This window comes from Psammomys obesus, unplaced genomic scaffold (assembly GCF_907164565.1).
Source record: "Psammomys obesus unplaced genomic scaffold, mPsaObe1.curated_primary_1811, whole genome shotgun sequence".
In the NCBI taxonomy this organism is placed as follows: domain Eukaryota; kingdom Metazoa; phylum Chordata; class Mammalia; order Rodentia; family Muridae; genus Psammomys; species Psammomys obesus.
The window spans coordinates 1,777,565-1,804,949 of NW_026590859.1; the positions used below are offsets into that span (position 1 = coordinate 1,777,565).

A 27,385-nucleotide genomic window follows, 5' to 3' on the forward strand; every position below is an offset into this window, starting at 1 on the left:
GGTGGAAGGCCTGCCCACTGTGGGTGGCGCCATTCCCTGGATTAAGATCCTGAATAAAAAGGAGAAAGTGAGCTGATTACAAGCCCAAAACTGCCAAGAAGACAGATCTGATGAGGCACAGATCAACAGCTGGCAGCCGAGGCAGTGCCCACATCGGTGAATGGCAGAAGCTTGCTGCAGCCAGCAGTCCATGGGTGGCCATCAGGCAAACAAGCCTTGGTCCAGAAACTCGGGGTGGGGGGGCAGGTAGCTGCATGATTGGCAGCCAAGTTTGGGTGTCCAGCAGCTATTCTTTCCCAGAAAAAAATGAGGCTCAGCCGGTGTGGAAGTAAGAGACCACGTGTGTTTATTTCGTGTGAGACCCTGGGCAGAGGAGGGGTTTCCAGGGTGGATGTGTTTGATTTGCCAGGGTCAGGGGTGCTAGGGATGCTTAATTTACATTTAGTGGTTCAGTGCCTATTTTAAGCTGGATCTTAGAATGCCTCCTTCAGCACTGGCTAAGGAGCCCCAGATTTTATTCTGTAAGCAAATTTTGAGGTGAAACGGGTTTTTTTTTTTTTATTAAGAGAATTCTAAGACGATTGGAAACTTGAATGGGAATGTGTCTTAGTCTGTTACAGGTGCCATACTATAAACTCGGTGGCATGTAAACAACAGAAAGACACCAGCTGACTCGGCACAGGGTGAGAAATCACTTTTGATTCATAGAAGTGCCCCCACAAGTGGAAGGGCAGGAAACTCCCCGAGCTGCCTTTGAGGGGCACTGACCCACTCATGGGGGCTCTGTCCTCAGGGCCCTACTCAAAGGCCCTGAGCAGGGCCACACTGTGAGCAGGTCTCAACACAGGGACTTGGCTCAGGGCCTAAGTGCTCAGACTGGAGCCCAGAGACTGCTCACAGCTGCCGTGCTAAGAACTGACCGGGCACTGCCCCGTGCTTCTCTCTACCTTCACCCCATGATTGCAGGAAGCAAGGCCGGTGATTGTCCCACAGGACTCATAGGAAAGGTGAGGCAGAAGAGATTCGCTTGACCAAGGCCATACATCCAGTCCACGGAAGACTTAGGGAGCCAGCCTGCTTCTCCTGCCTCCTGCCAGCATCTCGGGAGGGCCTGTCCTGTCCCTAACCCCCAAATGCCCAGGACAGAGAAGAAAACAAGACACAGAATAGGACAGTCTGGGGAAATATTGTAGAAATGCACTTTACACTGGTTGCCTTTCTTCAGCTTGACAAAAACTTGAGTAACTGGGGAGAAGGAATCTCAGCTAAGGCACTGCCTCCAGCAGACTGCCCTATGGGCATGTCTGGAGGGCACTGTCCTGAGTAATGATAGATGCAGGCCCAGCCCACTGAGAGGGGAGTCACCCGGGGTTGGCGCCCAGGTGGTCCTGGGGTGTATAAGAAAGCAGGCTGAGAAGGCAGGGGGCCAGCCAGTGAGCAGCACCCCTCCAGGTCTCTGCTTCAGCTCTTGCTCAGGTTCCCAGCTTTCCTTCCCTCAGCGATGGACTGTAACCAGGACTGTATAATCCAAATAGCCCCTTTCCTCCGCGGGTTGCTTTTGGTAATGGTGTTCACCACAGAGACAGGAAGCAGACTAAAGAGGAGACATCGGTAGGCATAACAAGGAGTCACACACATGCTCTGTTTGCCTCCACAAGAGCACACACCACAGGCATGCTCAGGAACTAACAAAAGCAACCACCCCACAGGCCGAGGGTGATGTCTTTTACTACAGCTTCTATTATGGACCTGTGGAAATGTTATTTTTTCCAAGACCACAACTGACACAAAATAAAAGGGACGGGTTAAAAGCTAATTCAGAAGAACACGTGAAAGTGTCGAGGGCCTGATGGGATTTGTGGGCAGCTCGGAAGTGTTCTGAAGAGCACTGAGAAGTAGTCATAGCTGCTAACGTCTCTAGGAAAACTCCAGGAGAAAAGTGAGGTTGAAGGTAGCTAGCACTTGGCCACAGTGAGGGGTCCTCATGAAGGCGCTTACAGGACCCAGGAGTGGGCAGCATTGAGAGACCAGAGAAGGAAAAGACAGAGGCCTCAGGAACCTTGGGGGGGGGGGGGGGAAGAATCCTGCTGCGGGCAGAGAGATGAAGATGAAGGACCGGAGGAAACAGAGCTTTTCCAGGAGACTGGTGGTCTCTCGGGGTCTTGTGAGTTAGGACTGGGGGCAGAGTGGGGGTTGAGGGTTCAGAGGAGAGGAGCGGCATCAGGGATGAGGACAGAGCCAGCCAAGCCGGGGCTTCTCTCCCTCCTCAAGAAAGAAAATGATAGGTTAATGGAGACAGAATCTACGTCTTCTCAGCAGACATAGATATCATTGCGGCTGAGGAAAGAGGGTTTTAGACCACGTAATGCAGTAACTACTGTATGAAGTGGAAACTGAGTCAGGCAATCCCACGCAGCCTCTCTTCTTTCCTGTTTACACTCCAGGGGAAACGCACAACCTGATCTCACATTTCTGCTTTCTGTTCTTACGCACATCAATGTAGACAGAATTTCACACAACGCTACCTACAAATGCACAGTGTGTAAGCAGCCACTCGGGCATCAAAGGGTTTCTTCTGAGCAATTTTTTTTAATGCATTTTGCTGGGAGGGAGGAAGAGCGGAGCCCAGGAAAGCGAGCAGAGATACAAGCCACTCTAGCTACTTTTTACTCCCCTTTAAGGCTGCCTGGTTACAGTCCTGGGAAAGAAAACCCCTGCATTCCTCCCCTTTAATTGGGTTTATTGTTGAAGCACTGGGGCAGCTAACACTCCCAGACCTGTAGGAGCAGGATTGCTGGCCGAGACTGCTGACTGGAGCACCTTTCCGTGAGTCCCTGGGTAAGACAGCCTGCTTCTTCTTCTTGGGGCTTTGGGGAGGTTATCTGGTTGGCACCGAGGGAGACTGGGTCTGAACACTCACTTCCTTCCAGCCCCTGTCAATCTCTCCTGGCTCCTGTGGTCTCAAGGGTAAGTTGTAGGGGACAGGAAAGAGAAGTCTGTGGGGGCCTGGTAGGTGCTTCCTGGGGGAGCCATCCGATCATTCCTCCGGGCTGGCCCAGGGGAACCTTCTGTACTTGTGGGCAGGGACAGGGATAGGGAGCACCGTGCCCAGTTCAGTGAGCTGCTGGCTGGGGATGGGGATGGGAGCCCCCTCCTCCAGCTCACCCCTAGTTCCTTTACCTCTGGGACCTAGCCCAGCTATCAAAGGAGAATGCTCACCCCGCCCACACCAGCATCCTTGATGAGGATATGGAGCTTGGGGGTTCAGAGGCCATGACAGATAGCCTGTGGCTGTTCCTCATCCTGGGGGCAGGGGTGGCCTGAGGCTCTACAGCGGGGTCCCTGCAGGCTCAGCTGCCCACCCCAGGGCGGAGGCTGCTGCATTAAAATGCCGGACACAGTTAGAGCTGTCAGTCATAAGCCAGTCCGTTCGCCTTCCCCAGGGGCTCAGTCTGCTTTAAACTTCCCCAGGGTGGCTCTGTGGAGTGCTCAGAGTAGGTTTGGATTCACCACCTACCCTCGACAGCCTAGCCCCCTCTCTCCACGTAAGTTTGACGCACAGCATTAACCCTGAGACTAGTGGAGGGTGCCTGCAGCGTGAGCCTGGCCAGCCTTCTGTCTGGAAACAGAAAACTGATCATGAGGAACATCTCTGAGTCGGGTCAAGAGGGTCAAGCAGCTTCCATCTCGGGTAAGGAGAGAACTCTTTCACATCACAGACCCCCGGGGTCATCATTTCTGTGGACCTGAGCTAAACGAGGGCCAAAGATGAGACCCAGATCAAAACAGAGCGGAGCACAGAGTGCTTGGTAATAGCTGATGACACTGCCGTAGCTTACAGCTGTTCGCGGGCTTTTAGCTCACCCTGCGGTGGGCTGGGCGGTCCCCCGCTTAGTGTGTAGATGGGCTCACTGGTTCTCAGGGACCTAAGGTGATTCCTGCTCTAGAGCCAGCCGCCACTGGCATCCTGTGTCTCCGTAGTATTTGAACCCCAGTCCTTTTCGTGTTGTTGTTGTTGTTGTTGTTGTTGTTGTGTGTGTGTGTGTGTGTGTGTGTATAAGAATACTGTTTAGAAAGATGAGGGAAACTTTGGGGAAAGCCTGAGGTCTGAGGAAGCAAAGGGTTAAGCTGGAGCCAGGAGCAGCTCAGGCAATAGATGCAGCTCAGCAGCTCGCCAACGATGAGGATTTGAGCTCTACACGAGGCTCAGCCCTCTCAGATCACTGAAGCCCTGTGTCTCCCAGGGACAAGTCAGGTGCTCTGCAGCAGGGTAGTATCTAAGGAGGAGGCAAGAGATAAGTGACATCCCATTGGCCACCTCCAGAAAAGAGGCAACAGGTCCTGTGCACACTGACAAGGACACTGGAACCCCAACATGGCCACGTTCTATTTGTGTGAATCAGGCCATTTCTCCTGGATACCGTTATCTGTCAGTAGCTCAGCTATGAAATGGTGTAACGTGGCAGGGAGTCCACAACAGGGAGCCTGCCTGCAATGTTCCTGGTGCTGCCCTGTCCGGGGGCTCAGTCTGAACAAGGCCTGGGAGCAATTCTAGGTAGAAGGAAAGAGAAAAGGCTTCCCTCTCTAAAAGCAGTGCTCTTCTCTGTTCCCTCTCCCCCCTCACACACGCACACCCAGCCAGAAATAAATTGCCACACGGAGGGAGTGCGTGTGAGTGACGAGTGACGGCACCCAGCTGCAGCAGCCTGCCAGAGCCAGGGAGTGAATGAGCTGTGGCATGAATGAGGGGAGGAGCAGTGATGTCTGAGGGAAGGCTGTGGCTGCTACAACTGCAGGCAAACGGCCATGGCCAACAGCAAGGGGGCTGGGACAAAGTGGCGGCCAGCCAGAAAGTGGGGGAGGCTGGGGGAGGCTGCACAGCCTGCCCGAGTAGCAGAGCTCAAGCACCTTCGCGCAGCACCCTGAGTTCAGCCTGTCTGACCTCTGCACGTCTCCAGTATGGATGAGCCCCAGCCAAGTGTCTGATTGTGCACAGAGGAGTCAGCTCACACAAGAGTGTGAGGCATGCCATCAGTGTGTGACACAGATGACAAGGTCGTCAACTCCTCAGGACAAAGCATGCCCTGTGGAGAAGCACACCCGGGCTTGTTTTCCTCCCTGTCAGAGAAGCCTGACTTCTCAGCTGAAAACTGTGAGGTATGGTGGTTGCACCTGGGGTCATGCTAGAGGAAAGTGGTCTGCCTTCTAGAACCCCAGAACCCCAGGGCCTAGGAAGCAGCAATGGCTCAGGGGCAGCAGCTCCACAACTCCCGTGGGCCCCGCCCTGCTGGGAGGTTGCCAGCAGGTCAAACACCACGGCCCTCGCCTGCCCTTCTCCCACGCCCGGTGTTGGGCTCGTGCACCATACTGCAGGCATGCCGTGTGGTGCTGAGAAGCTGCACGTGCCCTTTGTTGCGTTTGACCTCACAGAGTGCTGGGTGATAGCTGTTCCCATTCTCCAGACAACGAAACTGAGGAGACCAGTGAGGTTAAGACTGAGCCCTGGCCGTCCCCTGTGTCCTAGCCTCTCGGCCACCAGGGCGAGCTGTGGGAAGGGCCCTTGCTTCTGCTCTGAGATGTGCAAGCCTAATCTTCAGGCAACTTGTCAAGCAGCAGGGGTGATCTGGTTGAGCTTAAATGTGGAAGTGTGGGTTTTCATCTGCCACACACTGCAGGGCAGCCGAAAGCCGTCTTCAGGTGTTTGTGAGCAGAGAGCAGCATATGGAGCTGGCAGTGGGGTTGGGGATGACCGCAGTGGGCCTTGGTGTTGCTCTGGGGTCCTACCTGCTGACAGGCCAGTGGGTTGGAACCCGTGAGCTGGACAGAACTGTGCCAGCTGCACAGGTGTCACCAGAAGACTGATGGATGACAGTGGCTGCTGGGAACTTCATGGATTCCTCAAAAAGACAGAGTAAAAGCTGCATCAGGGAAGGCCTTGCCTGCAGGAGCCAGGGCATGCTCTGAGCAGACTCAGGCCTCTGTTGCTAATGGGTATTAAGAGAGCATTTCATCAAGGACATGTGGGGACTGCCAGGGCAGACTGCAGTAAGCATGAGTCTCTACAGTCCCAGAGCTCTTCAGGGGCCGACGTGGAGCGAGACTCTCCAGGCCGCCTCAGTGCAGCAAAGCTATCTCTTTACAGGGAGCCCCTCTCAGGACACACAGCCACAAATCAGGCTTCGGGACTGAGGACACAGGTCAGGCTTCACAGGTGTATAGATATCTGCCTTGCTGCACAGGCAGAGTGCCAAACCACAATGGGGGCTTTCGGTGTGTCCTCCAGCCGTTCTCTGCATGCCAGAGGATGATACAGAGTCTGCTTCAGGGCAGAATTTAGGAAATTGTCAGGAAAGCCTCCCAGTTTTCACCCTCTGGACCACGTAGTCTGATGCGTCCGTGGCTCCGTGGTTGTGTATGCCCCTGCTTGGAGGCAGGGCACATATTCTTATTACAGATGACACACCTGATAACCACCCTCTCAGCACCCCAGGCCCACAGTGCCATGCTCCCAACAATCCTGGGAGAGGAGGACAAGGAAGCCATAGGAAGCCTGGGGGTAGAGTTCTGGGGTGGAAAGCCTGCTTAGTGTGGGAAGCTCTGGAAGGACGCGATCCCCAGCACCAGAAAAGTAAAACAAATCTTGGGGTACCCTGATTCACCTGAGAGGTACCTCCTTGCTGAGAAGCCCCAGGCAAGAGTGCTGAAACACACCAGTGTCTCCCCTATGGGTAGAACTGAGAGCCCTTATCTGTGCATTTAGAAACACAGAGATGGTACTCCAAAGATTTTCAGGCCTTGTCCTCAGCCTTCTGGTGTGTCTAGGCCACCTTAGAGGCACCATGTCACCCCTGCACTGTGGGGGGGTGGAGGGAAGGGGTGTGGATTGATGCCATCAAGACTCTAGTGGGGTAACATCAGCTCCATAAATGGTCCTGAATTGATGACAGGGGGCCTTGTGGAGCAAGGGAGTAGAGGGAAAGGTCAGAGAGGACCCAGGAAGTGGGGTCATGATGTGGCCCGGCACATGCAGGCTTAGTGAGGGCAGGAAGCAGACACACCTCATCCTCACTAGTTCTGTCTGGGGATAGTATGGGCCCAGGCCAAATGGAGCTGGGAACAGACAGTGAGGCCTATGGGGCACCATGAAGAGGCCTTCTGCCTGCTGGGCTCATGGCCCAAGCATCTCTTAGCACATCTCTTCACTATCCATGCTGGCTGCCAACACGGGTCAGAACACCCATCTCAGGAGCACAGCAAGGGCTCAAACAAGACAGGGCTGTAGTTATCTGGCATTTCCTCTAGGAAGAACTATCCCACTTTGTCCCCTCCCTTGCTGAAAAGATCCCAAGAGGCTAGGAAGACCAGACCAAAGCTACAACAGCAAGACTGTCTTCGTCTCTATGGAGGACCCCCGAGACAGAGTGTCATTGCAGGAGAGGGGCTGGAGAAGAGGCCTGGTTCCGGCATAATGTCCCACAGAGGTTCCGCTGACCAAGGGCTGGACTCAGGTCCCATTAGTCTACGCCTGATGCCGGGACAGTGACACCGAGCAAGGCAACCTGCTTTCTGTTGCCATTCTGCCTCCCTCCCACAGCGCTTCAACAGAACTTCAAATCAAGGGCTTCAGTTGGGCTGCCACCTTCTGCGCAGGCTCGGAGCAGTTCAAAGAATGCAAGCCTTTGCCCTCCACACCTTCTTAAGCCTACCTCCCCTCTGAAGCCATCCTTGACCAATCTCCAGGGGCTCAGGCTAGCTGGACCTCTTGTGTACACCAGGCCCAGTAACGGGCACTGCACACTGAGAATGCTTGCCCCTTAGACATATTGCCTAGCACTTCACCTGTGTGGTGACGAAGACGCGGACCTGCATTCATTCTTTCCAAGTAGACTGCAGCATCTATAGGCCGAGGCTTGTATCATGGAAATATCTGTTCAGTACTAGGTAAACATGAGGTACTTAATAAGTGCTCACTGAAAGACTGTTTCCTTTATGATCAGATGGTCTTCTATGAACATGGCTGTTTTCTTTGCCAGGAGTCTTTGGTACAGACTGTTGTAAGGACAGCAATCTCACTTTGTTGACGAGTGCAGGGCATGAACCAGGTACACATGCCAACATGCCTATGGAAGGCCTGCGTGGAAGTGTGGGCACTGCTCCTGGGCGCTAAACCCCATGGCCATTCTTATGGGCAGTAGTGTCGGGCAGAGCACCTTGGAAGCAAAGCACATAATACTTGAGCTCAGGGTGTCTCTGAATTTTCCCCTTCTTGTGAAAGAACCAGAATTCAGGGGAGAGGAGGCAGGGGAGGCTGGAGCAGAAAGCAGCGTGACCCGGCTGAAGTGTGGGCAGCCCCTCTCCCACCTGTGAGCACCCCACCTGGGCCTAGGCCCCTCCCCAGGTGGTCTGCGTGATGTCATGGATGGTGGGAGCGCAATCACTGAGGCTGTGGGGTCCAGATCTGGGCAGCTGAGCGCTCCACACAGATGATGAAGCTGAGCTGTTAGGACTCCGCGTATGGGAGGAGCAGTGGGAGGGAGAGATGTTTTCTACGGCTTCGCCTCAGCTAAGAATACTGTTTTTAAAGCTATTTAGGAGCGATGGGAAGGAAGGAACTTTGAGCACAGACCAGCTAATGAGACCTGGAAGCCTGCTGCAGAGCGGGCAGCCATTTCCCATGGCTCCTGGAGGGAGAGTAATGTGCACAGCTGAGGCCTCCGTGCCCAGGCTCTTCATTAGCCCCTCACCTGGAGCAAGCTCCAGACCTGTTCTGTGGAAGGGAAAACCAAAGGGGAGGCGTGCAAACCAATCCCGTCTAATGTGAACCTTCAGACACGCACCCCTTTACGCTGGGCCTGCCTTCTGCAAGCCTGCCATCCATCGGGTGTTACCCAATAGGAAACTGTCCCTGGAGACTAGTCCAGCCACAAGACTGGCATGCTGCCATGGAGAAGCTCAGCGACAGAGCTCCCCTTGCCTCTTCGGCTGCCTGCTGGGTGGGCACCCCCAAACCAAGGATCCTGAAGGATTTTGAGTTCATACTCTGCAAAGGGCATCCAGCAAAAGCTGGCACCCTGTTCCTACTCCTTAGAGCCCCACAACGTCCAAGAGGTAAATACAGAGTGATGAGCAGAGAGAGGCTTCAAACCCAGCCCCAAACCTGAGCTGTTCATCTGACACAGAGTTGCAGACCCACGGCATTTGGTGCACATATATGTGCGCACATGTGAACACACGTGAGCGTTCGAGGCCCGAGAACAACCTCAGCTGCCATTTCGCAGAGGCTTCGGGTTGTTTGTGTTGTGTTGTTTTTTTCAGACCTAGAGCTGAGTAGACTAGGCTGGCTCAGCAGTGAGCCCAACCAAGCCTGTCTCCACCTCCTCAGTGCTGGGGTTACAAGCAGGTGCTAGTCTGTTCAGCTTTTCCTAGAGATCACACCTGGGTCCTCACACTTGCAAGAGAAGAAAGGACTTTACTGCCTGCGCCATCTCCACGGCCTTCTGAATGGCCTCGGAGACTTTATGGGCATTTGCTTTTTATTTAGAGTGGGCCCAGAGCCTAACCGGAGTAACCACTGGACCTCTTCTTCCACTTCTCCGTCAGGGTCAGGTGGGAGGGGTAGGGCCGGCAGAACTGGCCTGGTTGCTGTCACTCTCAGAGTGACAGGAGCATGCACACTGCTGTCCTGACTTCCTGGCCTTGGGGCCCTCATGCTTTTTTTTCCTCCAGTGAAGCAGCTCTGTGCAGTTTTTGCTTGTTTGACCTCTTGACCAGCTTCACGTCTCAGCGTATAGCCAACCTGCTCGCAGTGCCTCCATTGGCCTCAGCTGAATGCACCACCCTTGCTGGTCCCCACCACCCACCTCATCTCTCGTCACTTAGCCATCTACGTGGAAGTTTGCTGGCCGGCATATTGCCTGCTTCCTCTGCCTGGCCACCCCAGGAAGGAGGGCCATGGTTCGACTCGTCCACCATCACACACGCACCCCCGGACCAGCACAGGTGCTTCACAAACACAGGCAGCCCCAAAGCTCCGATGCAAAGTCAGGACGTGCTTCCGTTCAGAAGCTAGCGAACATCCGTGTGCGTGCTGTGGGGGTGGCAGGGGGAACACTGCCCCTCCAGAGAAGCTGCTGCAGGTGGGAGGAAGATCAGGGAAGGAGCCAGGCTGACTGCAGAGTCTGAGTAAACACAGGGAGTTCTCATGCCCAAGCGCTAGGCGTTAACCTGTGTGCCATGCACCCTCACTAATGCGCACCTTTCACTAATGCACAGATTGCTGTGGGGCCTCCTCCCGGTCGCACCCAGCCAGCACACACAGCAGCCAGTCAGTGACTTCGCTCTAGCAATTTTAGAAAGCACGTGGGAGAACGCTCTCATTTTTGCCGTGTTCCAGGTTCTGCTCCCAGTATGTCCTTCTGGCCATTACATCATGAGCTGGGTGTTTGAGATCCTTTTGCAACCTGTTCTGTCTTATTTGGGAAACACTCTGATCAGACCTTGTCTTCCCTCCCTCCCACAAAGCTTCCCAGGCAGCGTCAACTCTGGAGGGGATGGGGAGAAAGGAGGAGGAGGAGTGCAGCTCCTGGAAGAAACAGACTACCAACATCAGGAAAACCTTCATCTTCATGGAAGTGCTGGGCTCGTAAGTCCTGGGGCTGGATGGTGGAGAGCTGGGCTGCCTGCTGTGGGGATCAGCTTCTGCAATCTGTCAGTTACACTCAGAGACCTGAGCAGAAGTCTATGGCCCTGGGGTTCCATGAGCAGAAAAGGTACCTCTTACTTTAATACACTGGAGCCCTCAGGAGACAGCACCCCATACTCCCAGGATTTGTACCCACTGGCCCCTAACATATTCCCAGATATATGACAACTTGAGGATTTTTGACGTGATCACAGAAGGAAAGAATTGGGGGAGCATGTCCCCATATCTAATGTCTTTGAAAAAATTTTTCTGGGCCTACCATTCGGCTTCCTCATCTCCTTTGTCATGTGGTCAAGCCAGCCTCAGTGTCCACTTCTGACCGAAGAGAAGGGGCTTCTGTAGTGGCTTCCTGTCCCCCATTAGCCTTCCCACCCCTCCTCCTCATGCCAGTGCTTTACAGCCTCGAGCCCCTGCTGTCTGGCCTCCCCTCGACAGCAATCACACGCCTGGCTGACTCTGCGTGTCTGGGGCATGCTCACCACTCAGTCCAGCCCATCCCCAGGAGGTCACGGGCTCTGACGGGCGCCAGCCAGCAGCCAGCACCAGTCTTCGCCTCTTCAGAGCCTCAGCTGGTCAGCTAATGAGCCAGGAATAATTGGGCCTGGGCAAGCGAGGAGTCCACAGGCTGCTCCCTCTAGCAAGCTTTCCCACCAGTGCTGTCAAAGGATCACTTCACTCTGCTGTGGCCAAGAGGCCGAGAGCTCAGACAGTGACAGATGCCCACGCTTTCCGCAGACAGCCAGGCACCACTGAGAGCAGACTCAGGCTGTCCCCACGCAGGGAGCTGTGTGCGCTCAGGTGATGCAGTGTCAGAGCCCTGGCCTTCCCTTGAGGGCCCTGCCAACATGGGGGTGGCTAAAAAGTGGCGGCTGGCAAAAGGGGACAAGGCTCACAAGTGAATCAGAATTATTTGCTAAGCTGCCTTAAACTAAAGAGAGGAGAGGCCAGGGAGGCCAGACCCACTGCACTGTGCACACCTGGACCGACCCAAGGGCACCTGAGCTCTGTGGCTCTGGTTTTTAAAACATAAAGAAAAGATGGGATGAACTCAAACAAACCCTCCCTCCTAGACCCATTGTTAGCACTTTGCTTCCCAGCCATCGCTGGAGAGTCAAACACAGTAGGAAAAAATGTGTCTGTCCTGGACATGCAAGGTTCTCTCCTGTCCTCGTCCCCCAACAACACAGCACAACTATGATCGGCACAGCCAAGAACCCAACATGAACCATCAAACTCCAACTTACCTGGTGTTCTGATCTCCAGGCCCCTCCACCCTGGACGCATGTCAGACCCTGCTGGGTTCCAACCACAGTGCTCCAGAATCCACAGAGACTGCTAGAATGGCGGGGAGGGTAGTGTGCCCTTGTCTTCTGAGGACACAACCAGTGATCACCAGCAGTGCATCAATAGGACACACCCATAGTTCCAGCTATTCAGGAAGCTGAGGCAAGACCACGTGATCCCAGGAAATTGAGAGCAGTCTGAAAGAAGCAAGACCCCAGGGAGTAAAATAAAACAATTCACAACTTAAAGCTAATTAAGCTGATCCTGAGGTCTTCTCTCACTGCTGCCCCTGCTGGCCATGCTGCTCCACAGTGATGGCAAGTGAGTTGGCTGTGGCAAGCCTTGATGGGGTTTACCGTGCAGAGAAAGCAGAGTCCATGGGGGTTAAGCAGGGGACAGTAGCCGCCTGGGCCCCAAGTCTGCCCCGTGAGCTCAACAAGGGAAAGAGCACACTGGCATGTGTGAGCCGTGAGCACCCCACTCACCCAAGTTCATGGTGACACGGAAACTTGTTGCCAACCACACATCCTCTTCTGCACTTCCCCTCCCCCCCCCCTCCCCCCCGGCTTCTGGCACGCTCTCTTCCAGCCACAGCTACATTTTCTGTCTTGGCCTCTTCCCCACAGAGGAGCTTTCTCAGAGGTGTTCCTGGTGAAGCAAAGAGTGACTGGGAAACTCTTTGCCCTGAAGTGCATCAAGAAGACACCAGCCTTCCGGGACAGTAGCCTAGAGAACGAGATTGCTGTGCTGAAAAGGTGAGTGGGCCTCAGGGAACATGGGAAGAGGAGGAGCAGGTGCAGCTCAGAGAGTCTGACCTGCCCTTCCCAAATTACCTTGACAGCAAACAAGCTGACCACACCTGCAGGCTTTGAGCTCTTTGAATTGTGTCAGATTAGTCAGGCAGCTGGACCACACAAACTGTTTTCCCAGCTGGCTAGTGAACTCACTGGTTCACAAATGCAGGCCAGAGAGTGATTAGATCAGAGAGTCAAAAGCCAACTGATGGCCAACAGCAGGAAGAAGTGATAACCGAGGACACAGCGGGAGACTGGGAATCAGCCTTGGATGGCTGCAGAGAGAACCCACACTCAGCCTGGGAACTGCGGGAGGCTGCCCTGATGTGCCACCAGTGTTCACAGTGAGACGCTTATAGTGTGCCTGTGGGATGCTGTGATGTGTGACATCATAGGCAGGTGTGATAGGAGACACGTGACCAGAACCGTTCCATGAGGCAGACACTGCCCAGGAACCCATGTTGCCCAGAAGGAGCACCCATAACTTCCTCTTCCCACCTGGCTGGCTGCGGTCCAGCAGAAAGCAGTGTGTGGAGGCAATAGGTTCGTTTCTGTTGGCCCAGCTGCCTGATGAGTGTTAATTATTAGATATGTTTCCAAAGAGGAAAGACTTTGATGAATGAGTAGAATTTTCTGAGCAAGGAGGCAGCACAGAAAGGAAATTCAAGAGTTGTGCAAACCTTTATGCAGAATCAGGGAAGTATAAGGAGAGAATGTCCTAGAGTCCCCACATCTCCGAGTGGGTAGCAGCGAGGACAGACAAGTGAGAATAGAATGTGACTGCAGCAAGGTTTGCAGAGGGTCCTTTTGCCAGGCTCGAGGATGCTGGCTTTATTCTCTGAACAAGGAGAAGTGACAGAGGGACTTCAGACACGGTGTCAGAATCAGATAAATAACCATCCTCTTAGGTGTGCAGGAAGGGTGTTAAAGAGACCAGCCTAGAGGATGGAAGACCCATTAGAAAACCCTCACAGCCATTTACACAGGGTAAAATCCATGAGTGGTGGGATTTGATGAAGGCAGGATCTGGACTCCAGCACCCTCATACACTGGCAATGCTCACATCTCAAGGAAAGAAATGGTCCAGTTTGGGGTTAATCAACAAGAGTGCTGAAGAGAAGGGATCTAAAAGGATCCGGACTAAGCCAAGTTCCTGCCAAGTAGAAAGTGATGCTGAGAAGACAGAACAAAAAGCACAGACTTTAAGGGGACGGGAGGAAGTTGGATGGAACATATGGAGTCTGCTCTTCTGGACATGGAAGAGCCTGGGCTGTCCCATGGTGGTGTTCCTTACTCCCCTGTAATAACAGCCCAGATGTTCAGCACACACAGTTCAGTGCACGAATAAGCAGGGACTTAATGTGAGCATTGCCAGCGTATGAGGGTGCTGGAGTCCTAGGGGCCACAGCGCATCCCTGGGCTTTAAAGGTACCTTAACCCATTTGGCCACCACTAGCTATGTCTTTCCCCAAGCACTACACTATGCATTTTCTTTTTAAATAATATTTTTAAAAATTTTTCGCTGTATTTATTATTATTGTGTGTGCGTACGTACACGAAGCGTGGGCACGTGGGCCTGCTAGGCCCTCCACATGGTGCTAGGGATGGACCTCAAGCCAGCAGAGCTGTGCATCATGCCCCTTATCCCTGAGCCACCTCGGCTTTCTCTTTCAATCCTGATACAGCCACATGAGAGAGATGCACTCTTCAGTCTGAAACCAACCACTGAAAGTGAGGATTTGAGAAAGTGGGATAAAGCGAGGCTCTGCCAGAGTCGGGACTCCTAGGCCTGTCTAACTCAACAACACCCTCCTGGAAGCAATCTTCCTCCCCGGCATCCACAGAGAGGCTACCAGGAAAGCCACGCCCCTTGCCTGCCATGATTCTTCTATTTAACTGAACGGCAGTCCTTCACAACAGTGGACCTGACCATTTTGGCTTGTGCACTGTGGGCTAGTTAGCAGTCTTTCTACCTCCACCTTGCAGGCACCGGTGGCAGCCCCAGCCCCTAGCAACAATAATCAAAAATATGTTTCTGGAGGGCTGGAAAGATGGCTCATCAATTAGGAGTGCATACTGCCGTTGCTAAGGACCCACGTTCAGTCCCGAGCCCCCAAACCAGGTGACTCATGGCATCTGTAACTCCAGCTCCAGGGAACCCAACACCCTCTGGCCTCCTCAGACATCTGCAGGCATATAGTGAACATAGATTCATGCAGACACACGTCACACATGTGTGCACACACACACAAATGCTTTTTTGTCTTTAAAAATGTATTGTTGGGCATGGTGGTCAATAAGCTTAGCACTTGGGACACAGAGGAAGGAGGACTGCACAATCTAGTCTACATGATGAGTTCCAGACCAGCGTGGGTCCAAGCTACATAGTAATACCCTGCCAAAAGGAAGGAAGAAGGAAGGAGGAAGGAAGGAAGGAAGGAAGGAAGGAAGGAAGGGAGGGAGGGAGGGAGGGAGGGGGGGGGGGAGGGAAGGAGGGAGGGAGGGAGGGAGGAAGAGAGGTATGGAAGGGAGGGAGGAAGGAAAGGAAAGAAGACCAAGAACCACAATGTGAAGAATAACTAGAGAGATAAATAGATGATTGGAAGATAGATATAAGGTAAAAATAGATGATAGATAGACAGACAGGCAGACGGATAGATTGATAGGTGCATGGATGGATGGTTACATGAACAATTGCTAAATGTCCTTTAAGGGGCAAATACCCTGATAGAGAATCACTCATCTAAGACATTCCACAGGAAATCAGATTCTGCCTTTTTTTCATATCTCAACACTTTTTTCACGGTTACTACGTTAACTGCCTTTCTTGTTATTGTAACAAAATACTTGATGAAACAACTCTTAAAAGGCTTGTTTGACTCACAGCTTCAAGGATCTGTTCCACTGTGGAAAAGAAGCAGTGACACATGCGCCAGCTGGGCCCACAGCATCCAGTCAGGAAGCCAAGACATGAGCGCTGGAGCTCAACTCACTCTCCCCTTGTTACTCAGTATGGACTCAAGCCCACCACCCCATGACCACAGAGCAGGTCTTTCTTTCTCAGCTGCTTTGTGCCAGGCTCGTCACCCGGAGTCTCTGAGACCCAGTCCTTACAATTGCACTCAAACAACCTGATAGAAAGTTTGAGTGTGAGTCTGCACTCTCTGTTTGCACCACCTGACCCCTGTGCCCATCACGGGATTCTTGCCTTTCCCAGGATCAAGCATGAGAACATTGTGACCCTGGAGGACATCTATGAGAGCACCACTCACTACTACCTGGTCATGCAGCTGTAAGTGACCCTCAGCCCACAGAGGCGGGGGAGGGGGAGCACCAGAGAGGGGGGGGAAGAGCACCAGGGGAGAACGGCCACTAGATGAAGTTAGGAACCACCTTCAGAGGTGATTCCAATTCCAATAAAAAGAGCAAATTTCTCAAAGGAGAAATACTTGAATTCCTGCAGGCTCTGTGGTATATCCTTCTGTAAGACCGGACTGGTTCTTCACTAGAACGGTCTCTGTGTCTGTCATTGTCACAACCATGAGTTGTGCCTGCTTTGTGTGAAGCCAGGGATTTCAGGTTTCAACATGATGTTTAGAAATATTAAGAATACAGCCAAGGAGAACCTAGTCTTCCATGGGAGGCGGTGAGTTCTCTAGCACTCAGATCTTCTAGTACTGATTGACATGTTTAGAAACATGGCATCAAAGATATCGGAGGTCAGACTTGATCTTTGGCTCCAAAGTCAATAAAGTCAAAAAATCCCATGTCAATAAAGTTTTAAAATACTTGTGTGTCCCTGTCTGAAATGTCAGCAGTAGGTAGTCCTGTTTTCCTGATGGGGAAAGAAGTCCTATTGTAAACGGATGCATAATTAATCTCATTTTCACTATGTCTAACTGAATTCTGTGTCCCAGGTAAGCAGGGAAGATAGCCATAGGAAGGCATTCCTAGCTTTTCCAGGTACTCTGACCAATGCCATTTTAATTAGAATAGAAACTTCCAGAAGAAGATCAACCAAATGACCCCTAGTGATACCATCTCAGGCACCAGATGGAGTATTCAAAGCCAGGGGTGTGCCCCTGCACACACATCCCATTTCAGAGTGCCTTTCTGTGCCTGCAGTCCAGGGCTACAGAGAAGTGTGTCAACTTTGACCTGAATCTAATTCTTGTGCCCACAGTGTTTCTGGAGGTGAGCTTTTTGACCGGATCCTAGAGCGTGGTGTTTACACAGAGAAGGATGCTAGCCTGGTCATCCAGCAGGTTTTGTCAGCAGTGAAATACCTCCATGAGAATGGCATCGTCCACAGAGACCTAAAGGTGATGGGGCAGGAATGCTGGATGGTCCTCATGAGGCTGCATCAAGACTGAGGAGCAGAACTCTCAAATGAGAGTGTTGACCTGGCTGGACTCCTAAGGCTTCTTCTTCCCTAAGGTTCCTTATGCTGAGCATAGATGATCAGTGTTCCGCTACATCTTCGGCTTTTCGTGAACCTTCCGAATGCTTCCCTGATGTCAAAATAACCCAGCCACAGTCAGACTCAAGCACTGAGAGTCTAAACCACAGCAGGCATTGCAGAAGGCTTTAGGAGATAAGAGACAGTTAGCCAAGGGTTTGGTCCCTTAAAATTCAGTCTAGGGTAGTAGGGAGTAGGGAGCAAAGCCAAGACCAAAAGCAAGATGCAGAGTTCTAGGAGGCACTAGCAAGGGCACAGATAGGAGGGGGGTGGAAGGAATAGGGGGAGGGGTGTGGCCTCTGACTTGGGAGCCCAGGGCTTAGCGTCCTAGGAATCCCATATCAAGAAGGACAGCACACTGTTGAGAAGGTTCCTTTCTATGCTGTGCATCTTCTCCTTCCACAGCCTGAAAACCTGCTGTACCTCACCCCTGAGGAGAACTCCAAGATCATGATCACCGACTTTGGTCTGTCCAAGATGGAGCAGAATGGAGTAATGTCCACAGCCTGTGGGACTCCAGGCTACGTGGGTGAGTCCGGGAGCAGGAGAAGCAGCCATTTGTCTGTTTACCCACTGATGTTCTGTCTTACTTTCTGTTGCTGTGATGAACGCCATGACCAAAAGAAGAAGGGGCATATTCCATTTCACATCTTCCAGTCCATCATGAGAGAAGTCAGGGCAGGAACTCAAGAGGGAAACTAGAATAGGAACTGAAGCAGAGGCCATGGAGGAATGCTGCTTCCTAGCTTGCTCCCCATGGCTTGCTCAGCCTGCTTTCTTATACCATCCGGGACCATCTGCCAAAGGGTGGAACTACCCCCAATAGGCTGGGCACCTCATCTCACATCAATCCTAAATCAAGAAAATGCCCCCACAAACCTGCCCACAGAACAGACTGATGGAGATAACTCCTCAGCTGGAGTTCCCTCTTCCCGGATGACACTAGCTGGGGTTAAGTTGACCAGCACAGCTGTGCTCTAACTCAGACAGAAAGGTGACTAGGTGTGGATGTGTTCATCCCAGGGGCTGTCTGGTAGAGCCCTTGGCTGACCCTCTGCCTCTCTAATCCTGCTCTTTACAGAGCATGCCCGAGTCTTTCCAATAGACTCTAGGCAGACTCTCCTGCCATCACAATCCTGAGATTGGCAGAGAGCTGAAGGGTGGAGCACTCACCCCATCTTTTCCTCCTACACCAGAACTCCCAAATGGTGGAAGTCTGGAGAAGTCCTGACCAAGGGCTTATGGGCCCCTCATGGAAGTCCAGGAAGCACAGGGGAGTGGTGGAAGCTAAGCATTGTGCCCATTCAGCTGCCAGAACTCCTGAAAAGAGATGTACCAGAGATGGCACTTGGTCATAGCAGTCCTAGGACCTGAGAGAAGGAAGGGAAAGAGAATGCCCTGGTTTAGCCAGCCATCACCTGGGGGGCCTGTGGGAGGCAGAGCCCAGACTTCCAGAGAGAGCCCGCTCTCTCCCACAGGAAGTTTAGTCACTCCTACAGAAGAGCAATTCTGTGGATACTAAATCCAGTTCTAAGGTACACTCAGAAGGCAGCTCTCTCTGACTGGCTCTCCCGTCAGAGGAAGGCATGGCTCATGGCCATACTGAGCCCTCAAGCTCATGCGCTGGAGAGATAGAGATAGAAGTTCCAACCATCTTCCGGGAGCTTCCTGAGATGACTAAGGTAGGAAGCCTCTGCCTTCCAGGGCTTCTGGCACAGTAGAAGAAAGAGATCACCCTGAAGACCCCTGCTCTGCCGCAAAAGCTGGACTGTTGCCCCATGGCTCCTCCATATGCATGCAGACGGTTGTTACTCTCAGAGAGTACACAGGCTGATGGGAGCAACAAAGCTGGAGACGGCTAGGATAACAGAGGACTCAGACAGCTCATGGGAACTCCCAGATCAGTGGAGGAGCAGCTTTCTCCTCTGGGGAAGAGTTAGTCTCCTTGCAGAGACAGTCCCTGCCTTTGGGATTTTCAGTCTCATGGATGTTCCCTTGCCCTAGCCTTGACCCTCTGCTCCCATCCCCTTTCCTATTCTCTACTCCTCTCTTGTCCCTAGCCCTGAACCTACTATTTATTTCCTGCAGCTCCAGAAGTGCTGGCCCAGAAGCCCTACAGCAAGGCTGTGGACTGCTGGTCCATCGGAGTCATCACATACATACTGTGAGTAAAACCTGGCTCCGTGCATTCTCCGGGGAAGCTCAGGCTCTGCTCACCCCTTCTCCTCTCAGCCATATCTGTATGCATGTGCACACACACACACACACACACACACACACACACACACACACACACATTACTTATGAGCTTCTTCATCAAGCCATGAACAGAACCCAGCCTGCACTCACTCTTCAGCTCCCCCAGGCTACCCTACCCCCGCGCACTGCATTCCACCTTCTGTGCAAATATGAGTTCCAGCCACTCTGTAGAACCGTCATGAAAATGAAAGATCAAGGCCTAGGAACCATGTAGAGTGCTGTATCTGAGCTTCCCCACCCCAGTGACACCATACAAGGCAACATCATGAACTAGAAGGTTCTCTTTCCTCTCTTCCATACATGCTGAGACACTCCCTTTCCTAGCCTTCCCATGACTCTCCCCAACAGGCCTCCCCCATAGCAGCCAGCTTTGTTCTTAGTGAAATAGCACTTGCCCCAGTATGGATTATGTTAATTTAATCTTTAGCTCATCAGCTAGGACCTGGGGTGTTGCTCAGTTGCCCACCTAGCATGCCCGAAGCCCTGAGTTCAATCCTAGCACAGTATAAAACTAAGGGGTAGAAATGGGGCTAGAGAGATAACTCAGCAGTTAAGAGCACTGGCTGCTCTTCCAAAAGACCCACATCAGGCCTGTAACTGCAGCTCCAAGGGGATCTGATGCTGTCATCTGGCCTCTGTACATGCCTGCACACATGAAACACATAGACAGACATAAGCATATAAATAAAACCTTTAAGAGAACAGCCTGGGGCTGGTAGCACAGTGTGCAATCCTAGTATTCAGGAGAAGCAGAAGTTCAGGGTCACCCTTAGCTACACAGCAAGTTTGACGCCAACTTGGGCTACATGAGACCCTGTCTCAAGAAGAAAGATTTAATCCCTTGGATGTTTTTCATTCTCCTTAAGGGTGCTTTGTAGAGAATACCCATGAGCCAGCGAAAGTGAAGGCTCAGTGGGCTGATGCCCTGCAAAGGTTCTTCCAGAAAGTCCTCTCTGGGCCCCAGCTTTCATGTGCTTTCCGTGGACAGGCAGGCCTACCTCCTAGTCACGCTGCTGGTCTGAGAGCCGCGCTGACTGACTGTGTACATCAGGAGGCTGGGGGAGAGAGAGGCTGGTCCAGAGAAGAAGGACGGGCTAGCAGGCTCCCTCCTTCCTCTCTCCCTACAGGCTGTGTGGGTATCCCCCTTTCTATGAAGAAACAGAATCAAAGCTTTTTGAGAAGATCAAAGAGGGCTACTATGAGTTTGAGTCTCCATTCTGGGATGATATTTCTGAGTCAGGTGAGTATGAAGGACAAGGCAGAGGTTCCGAGAGAAATGCCTTCATGGAGACGACAGTCCCTTGGAGTTCATACAGAAGCAGCTGCCAGGGAGGGCAGAGCCTCTGTACCTGGTTCAGAGTGAAGTATTAGAAACTAGGACCCTGGCCTTGCTGTCCTGTGGGGGAGGGGGCACAGCACGTGGGGAGGGGGGGAGGAGGCAGTGGGGGTCAGATGAGAGTCCGAGAGAGGCAAGTTGGCAGAGAGGAGGGTTGCAGGCAGCAGCACAGCCTGGGGAGAGGACAGAACACGCCCTTGTGTGGGAGAGGGCAGCGTGCGTGCTGTACATGAAGAGTGAATCGTGCATGCTTGTGGGGCCTGGTAAGTGGCCGTCAGGGCTGGAAGAAGCCAGCACTCACATGTCAGCCCATGTGCTTACCAGCAAATGCATGCAGTATGCAGGCACATTGGCATGACGGGCCTGGCAAGGTTCCCCTGTTAGTGTGGGCGAGGGTGCCTAGAGCACTCTTCTGGCGGCTTATGGTGGGGTGTTAGGTGGTTTGGAGTTTTTCTCTCTCCTTCATTTAAGACTCTTAAAACTGCCTCTTTGGAAGATTAGCTAAAGATGAATTCCCTGCCACCCACCAGCCCGGAAGTGAATTTCTGCCAGTCATGAATCTGGTCCTTTGCTGAGTCTCTGCTATTCCCCTCAGCCAAGGACTTTATTTGCCATCTGCTGGAGAAGGACCCGAATGAACGGTACACCTGTGAGAAGGCCCTCAGACACCCCTGGTAAGTGAGGAAAGGGGTGTGCTGTGTGGCCTCCCTCGGTTCCCAAGACAAGCTAGCTCCCACGACCTCCTGGAGCCAGCCGCCATGAGACCGCGAAGCCAGGACAGAAGCGTTCAGAAAACACACATGTGTTCTCAGGCCCAGGTGGCCATCACACAGCGCTGGGCTGGGCCGGTGTGACCGGCAGGGTCCAGCTAGGTGCTCTAACCACTTCCAGAGGCAAAGGCCAAGGGTCCTGTCTTCAGGCTCACTGTCAGATTCCCACGTGTTGAGAGCTAGTTTCTAAAGAGGCAGCCTGCCCTGGTTCTAGAGAGTAGAGTGTGAGTGTGGGTGTGTATTTGTGTTTAGGTGGGTTCACGGGTGTGTGTGTGTGACATGTGACTTTATAAGATGGGTAAATAGACTTCTGAGGCACTGTCTTTTCAAGCCACTCCCTGTCCCCTGCTCAAGAACTTACAGTTTCCCATCCCCTTCCATAGCAAACACAGAGTCCTTTGCCTCTCCAGACTTCCTGATCTGATCCTGTCTTTCCTCCTGCGCCCACCATTCTAGCCAAACATCTCTGATTTAGACAGACCGCTCTTCCTGCTCCCCTCCCTTCCCCACAGGCTTTCTTTACATGCCATTGGTCAATATGGAAAATATCCTTCTTCTTGACTTCCACACCGCCTTTAGGCCCAGACCCCTGCTCTGAACTCAGCCCTGAGTTCTTAGTCCACACAGGCCTTCCATCTCTCCTTGGAATCACCCAGCTCACCATGAATTTCTCTAGCCCGTGACATGAAATACCACACAGCTAAAGCAGAGGCTCCTGGCGGCCAGAGCCTCATCTCTCTCACTTCTTCAGTCCCCTGATGGTTGCACCAGTACCATGCATGTGTTGTGTGTCTGAGGAATGCTTAGAGACAGGTGACTAAGAGGACAGAGAGAGGAGTGAGGGGTGACCTGCATGAAGCGGTCTTGGGGAGGAGAGACCCACATGGACTTATTCTGACCAAGGGTGATGGCCAGAGGGAGCAGCAACATGGTGCCCTGAGATTCTGAGCTTATAAATGTTCTGTAAAGTAACAGGTAATGAACAGTTGAACATCGGTGTCAATCACCACTGCTAAGTCAAGCATAAACAGCCATGAAAAACAGCCGTTGATGCTCATAGCTGCACCCAGCAAACTCTTGCTTTCAAAACGCAGGCTAGGCAGACTAGTCCCCAACACCACAGTTTGCCGACCCTGTTCTAAAAGCTTATGCCGAAGCATAAGCCCCTGTGACCTGCCCAGGGAGATATAGGAGTCCTTTTCTGCTGGAGCCACCTTCTCCTGGGACATCTTACCAACTGAACATAGCCCTGCATGCACAGAGCCCTGTCCAACTCCGACTGAGTGTCAGGGCCGCCTGGTAGCCAACTCCCCTCCTACATCCTAGGATTGACGGGAACACGGCCCTGCACCGGGACATCTACCCATCTGTCAGCCTCCAGATTCAGAAGAACTTTGCCAAGAGCAAGTGGAGGGTGAGCTGGGCGGAGTCTGAGTGTGCTGTCCCGGGCCCTGGGAGGCTGGACTATCTGGGGCTGGTGGACGGGTTTCCCAGGAATCCCTCTCCCAAGCAGCAGCAGTACCCGGCACTCTCTGTGGACTGGGAAGTGGGCAGGCTGGTTTCCAGAGGCCCCATGGGTGAGAAAGTGGGAACCCAGCAGCCTCTGCAAGAGAAGACCCAGACAGTCCCCTGCCTCCGCAGCAAGCCTTCAACGCGGCCGCAGTGGTGCATCACATGAGGAAACTACATATGAACCTGCACAGCCCCAGTGTCCGCCAAGAGGTGGAGAACAGGCCGCCTGTGTCCCCAGCCCCTGAAGTCTCCAGACACGGCTCCCATGACAGCACCATCACAGAAGCCCCCATCCTGGACCCAGGCACGCCCCTTCCTGCACTGACCCGACTGCCCTGCCCACACAGCTCCCGGCCTTCCGCTCCTGGAGGCCGCTCGCTCAACTGCCTGGTCAACGGCTCTCTGCGCATCAGCAGTAGCCTGGTACCCATGCAGCAGGGGCCCCTGGCCACTGGGCCCTGCGGCTGCTGCTCCAGCTGTCTAAATATCGGGAACAAGGGGAAGTCTTCCTATTGCTCCGAGCCCACCCTCTTCAGAAAGGCCAACAAAAAACAGTACGTAGTCTCAGGCAGGTGGCCTGAGCCTGCTCACCTACTTCAGGAGGGCGGGAACAGCCTGCTGAAGGACACAACAGGAAGGCCAGGCCCGTTATTAGGCAGCCCAAAGGAACTCTGGGCCCAGGCAAGGGAAATTTCTGCCACCAGCCAGAGAAACTGTTGCTAGCCATGCCTCACCTTGAAGTTTGAAGTTTGAAGCTTGAAGTTTGCTCGTCTATAGAGCCTCACTAGAGCATTATAGAGGTCGGGTGGAGGCAGACGTGGCAGGTTGGGCTTCATCCCTATAGCTAAGCACCTGCCTCACATGCAGGGTACATTGAGTCTTAAGTACCGAAAAGAGAAAAGTGTGTGGATAAGTACTAGTGTTAGGTTCCCCGAGTTACCAGGGCTTCCCTGGTTGGGACAGGAAGAAAGAAGGGGCACCCTGGAGGTCTTTTCAGCAGGGTCTTTGCCACCAGAACCTCAGAAAAGGATGGCTGGGCAGACACCATGGGTGTGGAGGACACCCCGTTTTCCTCTTGCCTCAAATAGTTCAAGAACTCTACTGGGTCCTCTTTCCAGGAACTTCAAGTCTGAAGTCATGGTACCAGTGAAAGCCAGTGGCAGCTCCCACTGCCGGGCGGGGCAGACTGGGGTGTGTCTCCTTATGTGATCCCGGGAGCGCCTGCAGTTTTCAGGTAGGCTCTGAGGCTGGGGGCTGAGACGGGGAACAGGGGGCCTGGTGTCTAGAGGGGCTAAAGGAGGGGCTCAGAGCCCACTGTCACTGAGTGCTTCCCTTTCCAGGAGACATGCCTGGCTCTCCTCTGCCTCTCTAAGCACCTGCTCTGCAGAGGGGGAAGAGCCACAGAGCAGGGCTGGCCTGAAGCAGTCTGGCTGTTGCGGCCTGGGGCGGACACTCGCAGGACGCTCAGAGGAGTCCGGAGCCTGGATGTTCCCTGAGGCCACTGGCAGGATGAGTGGCATCTCAGCCTCCACGTCTCCCAGCCTGCCCATTCCATTCCCCACATCCCCTATGTGTGTGGCCGTGTGCCGGATCCATAGTGCTCACCCGGGTCCGTGCTGTTTGTTGTGAAAGCTTTATGGGCTGGCCAGGCTGTGCCACGTTCCTCAGCAAAGCCATATGGAGTCTAACTCCGACTCCTTGCTCTGCACACTCGTGCCCACCTCTCTGGCCTCATGGCCAAATGGGCCTCATTATCATAGTACCTGCCTGTTCGCATGACTGTCAGGCTGCTCCCCTGAGGCCTGGGAGCACTCACAACTCTAAAGCTTCCCTCCGAGGTTCGCTTCCCACCGCACTGAGACCCCAAACACGCCAAAGCTCGCCCCACCTCTGCCTCACAGCAATTCCCCCTCCTCCATGGTGGAATGGAGATGATGGACTCTGAGCACTTCTCCCAGCCACACACCTCACATACCCTTGATTAAGGATTTGCAGAGTTGTTTTCGTGTCAGCCAGGTCTCCTGCCTCAGGCCCCCTGTCCTCTGAAAGCCAGGTGCATTGTCTGTCTCTCTGTGTTTTGCCCTCACTTCCTCAAGCTTCAAGCTCCACCTTGTACTCAGATAAAATGGAAATATTTTTCTCTATGAGGCGTCACTCGTTCTGTTTTCATCAGAAGCTGCTCATGGACAGCTGGGCACATCTGGGCAGCCAGGGCTTGGTGCAGCCAATATATATCGGGAGCCGAGAGCCTGGATATGTGACCCACCCAGTCATGTCGGCCTCTGGAGAGGTTCTGTGAATGCTGGTACTCCTGCCCTGTTAATGGCGCAGAACACGAACGAGGCTCTGCCTTCACCTACCACACTGATACTGCGGGTGGTTGTGCCTTGTTTTCCTCACTTGTCTGCCACTTATACCACGGACAGTGTGTGTGGCATGCCAGACACCCTGCTCAGAACAACACAGATGGTCGATAATGAGAAGGACATTAATCTAAGCCAGGCTTGATGGCACACACCTAGAGTCTTAGCACTTGGAAGGCTGAGACAGGAGGGGTGTGAGTTCAAGGCCAGTCTTTGCTATAAACACAGTGAGTGAGACCGTATCACAAAGGAGGAGGAAAAGAGAAAAGTGGAAAAGGAGGGAAAGAAGAAATAAGATGGGAGAGAAAATGGGGGCAGAGGAGAAAGGACCGGGCATAAGGCCCAAACCATGGCTAGCACACTAATGTTTGTGACATTCCATATCAGCACGCACAGTCCTTTTACACAAAACAGTTTCTAGCCTTGTCCTACCTCTGGAACAGGTAAAATAACCCAATTCTCCCCAGGGGTGATTGGCTAAGAGATGTTCACAGAACAAATTTCTGTTAACATGGTGTTAACATCAGGAGCTGGCTGTTATGCAGCCATTTAATGTTTATTTTTCCTCTAAATAATAAATGTTGGGAGCAGAGAAGGGTGTGGATCTGACTCAGCCGTTGATAGTTGCTGGACTCCCCTTGGAGTCCGGTTGCCTTGAAGAGGGCTGCCAGGCAAGCAGCTCCTCCCTAAGCTGTGTGGACGCCCACATTGCATCCTGGCTGCTTTGAAGCCACAGGGATGCCTCAAGGAAGCTACGCTACAGCTCAGCTGCTTGTTGCTGAAGCACAGTTCTGCTTCAGAGGTCAATATCCCGGCTCAGTGAACTCAAGTGAACACAAGGCTCAGTGTGGTGGTTTGAGCGAGACTGGCCCACATCGCCTCATATGTTTGAACGCTTAGGGTGTAGCACTATTTGAAAGGATTAGGAGAGGTGGCCTTGCTAGGTAGGTATGGCTTGCTGGAGGATGTGTTACTAGGGGTGGGCTTTGAGGTTCAAAAGCCTAAGCCAGGCTCAGTGTCTCTCTCTAAAACTGTAAACCAGACCCATTTACATGCTTGCTTGCTTTTTCTTTTTCTTTCCTCTCTCTTTCCTTCCTTCCTTTGTTCTTTCTTTTCTTTGTGTGGTCTTGACTGCCCTGGAAATGGCTGTCTAGGCCAGGCTGGCCTCAGCTCACAGATCTCTGCCTGTCTCTGCCTCTCTAGTGCTGGGATTAAAGTTGTGTGCCAAGAGCTGTGTTGGTCATGGTGTTTCTTCACAGCCACAGAGCACTGACTAAGACATAGCCCTTCACACAAACGTGGGAGACTATACAATGACAAGTTCAGACACCCTTTTTGGCTCCTTTCAGCTGTGCACACCAACTGCTCGGACTTCTTTTCAAGTTAACATGGAGACAGCCTCCTGTGGGCATTGAGTGGCCTGGGATGGCAACTTGGGAAGAGGTGGCAGCAGCAGGAAGATAGCAGCAGGAAGGGAGGCAGCACCCTCCTGGCGTGAAGGGAGCAGGGAGTGGAAGCCCCACAGAAGGAAAAGTGGACAGGAAGCAAAGCTGAAAATAAGACTGAGGTTGCCAGGATCCAAATATAAGAAATTGTGGGTCCTGGCAACTAAAGAGTTCCAGGAGCTGCCAAGCCTTAAGAGGGGACAGGTGCAGTGACAGTGGAGGAGGACAGCAGCTGCCCAGTGCCATGGCTGCCAGTGATTACAACCAAGAGAAAACAAGCCACCAGCTTGAGCACCTACATCTACAGGTCCCTACCGTCAAAAGCCGGGCTCTCGGGGCTTGAGGCTGAAAGCCTGGGCTCTGTGTACCAGTGCCAGATGCTGTGCAGCCACAGACTGGGCACTGCCACCTAAAGAGCCTCTGCTCCCCTCCGCTGCCTGGTAGAGCAGAGGCACTGTGCG

General features: G+C 53.0%; 1 protein-coding gene across 3 annotated transcripts; it reads left to right on the plus strand.

Moving 5' to 3' along the window:
* Nucleotides 1-673: 673 nt before the first annotated feature.
* Camk1g (calcium/calmodulin dependent protein kinase IG) lies at nt 674-26,809 on the plus strand. 3 transcript variants are annotated; one of them, XM_055609264.1, is made up of 16 exons: nt 674-683; nt 967-1,007; nt 2,682-2,838; nt 2,931-2,967; nt 10,522-10,642; nt 12,613-12,741; nt 15,998-16,072; nt 16,964-17,102; nt 17,645-17,768; nt 19,328-19,403; nt 20,626-20,738; nt 21,430-21,508; nt 22,931-23,018; nt 23,246-23,670; nt 24,235-24,350; nt 24,457-26,809. In XM_055609264.1, exons 5-15 carry the CDS (start codon nt 10,551-10,553, stop codon nt 24,323-24,325), a joined length of 1,431 nt encoding a protein of 476 aa, XP_055465239.1. In that variant the 5' UTR covers nt 674-683; nt 967-1,007; nt 2,682-2,838; nt 2,931-2,967; nt 10,522-10,550; the 3' UTR covers nt 24,326-24,350; nt 24,457-26,809. The 3 variants fall into 3 exon arrangements, with proteins under 3 accessions (XP_055465239.1, XP_055465238.1, XP_055465237.1); XM_055609263.1 differs by lacking the exon at nt 2,931-2,967; XM_055609262.1 differs by lacking the exons at nt 674-683; nt 967-1,007; nt 2,682-2,838; nt 2,931-2,967 and adding an exon at nt 3,469-3,691.
* The last annotated feature ends 576 nt before the right edge of the window (nt 26,810-27,385 follow it).